Below are 1,849 nucleotides of genomic sequence, written 5' to 3'. Positions count from 1 at the left end.
CTTTCAGTTTTGGCTAAAAACTTAATGTGGAGTGGCTGAACACCAGCCTTGTGACAGTTACTTTTATTTATGGGATCACCCAATAAAATTAGAAATTCAAAGACTAAAAGTTAAGGGTAATTGAATTAGTTATTACTTACTACCATACCCATCTTACATCTGCGAATTTTTTTAAAACTATTCTGTTCAATACCTAGCTTTATCAAATATTTTGAATTTGACGCATGGATTTCATGCTCGTTTGCCATAAAAAAAATCTAGTACACTAGACGCTACATAAAATAGACATGTGTGGGATGAATTAGATCGACTAATGTGCATGTTTTCATTGGTTTGCCATATTTGATAGCTTATCTCGTGAGAATCTCACAATAAATTGGATAAAAATAGAGATATGTGGGCCATTTTATCGAAAATCTTTGAATTCTTAAATGATATTATGAGCCAATAAGATGCAAGATTTCAATTTCACTAGATAAGGACCTCAATCCCGCTATGCACCTATAATTACTGGTACCCATATAGTCTACAAAGCATCCCATTTCAATACAAACCTTCTTCATCCATATTTTTGATTTCTACTCAAGAGTTCCAATGGCTGCATCAACAATGACTCTCTCGCCTTCTTCGTTGGCCGGGCAGGCCGTGAAGGTTGCCCTCTCAACCTCTAAGTTGCTTGGTGAAGGACGAGTCACCATGCGAAAAAGTGCGGTCAAGCCCAAAACTGTTTCATCTGGCAGCCCATGGTATGGTCCAGACAGGGTCAAGTACTTGGGCCCATTCTCTGGTGAGGCTCCATCATACCTTACAGGCGAATTCCCAGGTGACTACGGTTGGGACACAGCTGGACTCTCAGCAGACCCTGAGACTTTTGCTAAGAACCGTGAGCTTGAAGTCATCCACTGCAGATGGGCCATGCTTGGAGCACTAGGATGCGTCTTCCCGGAGCTTTTGGCCCGCAATGGTGTCAAGTTTGGCGAAGCCGTGTGGTTCAAGGCCGGATCACAAATCTTTAGCGAGGGTGGGCTAGACTATTTGGGGAACCCAAATTTGGTACATGCACAAAGCATATTAGCCATTTGGGCCACCCAAGTGATCTTGATGGGCGCAGTAGAGGGTTATAGAATTGCTGGTGGGCCACTTGGAGAGGTTGTCGACCCTTTGTACCCTGGAGGAAGCTTTGATCCGTTGGGCTTGGCGGACGATCCCGAGGCTTTCGCGGAGTTGAAGGTGAAGGAGATTAAGAATGGAAGGTTGGCTATGTTCTCAATGTTCGGGTTCTATGTTCAAGCTATAGTCACAGGAAAAGGCCCACTAGAGAACCTGGCTGACCACCTAGCTGATCCAGTTAGCAACAATGCATGGGCTTATGCCACCAACTTTGTTCCCGGAAAATGAGATCATTAGATTGAAATATGGTTTTTAAAGTGTTTTTAAGATGGGTGAATTTGAGTTTGTAAAGTATCATCCAGCCGACAAAGATCTCTTTTAAGGAATATGGTGGTTGAAATACATGATGGTTGTACTCTTGTTGTATTGAGTGTGTGTATGTATGTATACATATAATAAAAAGTAATTATCTTCAGAATTTAGAACTTGATCCGAACCTTTGATTTTATTTTATCAATGGTTAAGATTGAAGAGTGATAAAATCGTCAATGACAAAGAGTTACATTGCATAAGGGGATGAGGGGTGGTTCACTAGTGATAGTTTCTATCACTCCCACTATCCAATCAAATCATGCCATGTCAGCACCCAATATTCTATCACTAGTGATAGAAATGTAGGGGGGGGGGGATGGTATCACTAGTGATGGGATTCCAATGTACAAGTATTAATACACAATGT

At 41.5% G+C, this 1,849-nt stretch overlaps 1 protein-coding gene across 1 annotated transcript; it reads left to right on the top strand.

The window, feature by feature from the left end:
* The first annotated feature begins 522 nt into the window (after nt 1-522).
* Nucleotides 523-1,592, top strand: LOC110920636 (chlorophyll a-b binding protein of LHCII type 1). Its single transcript, XM_022164812.1, has one exon. It carries the CDS (start codon nt 595-597, stop codon nt 1,396-1,398), a length of 804 nt encoding a protein of 267 aa, XP_022020504.1. The 5' UTR covers nt 523-594; the 3' UTR covers nt 1,399-1,592.
* The last annotated feature ends 257 nt before the right edge of the window (nt 1,593-1,849 follow it).

Source organism: Helianthus annuus, chromosome 17 (assembly GCF_002127325.2).
Source record: "Helianthus annuus cultivar XRQ/B chromosome 17, HanXRQr2.0-SUNRISE, whole genome shotgun sequence".
NCBI classification, from domain to species: domain Eukaryota; kingdom Viridiplantae; phylum Streptophyta; class Magnoliopsida; order Asterales; family Asteraceae; genus Helianthus; species Helianthus annuus.
This window is presented reverse-complemented; position numbering and strand designations above follow the sequence as displayed.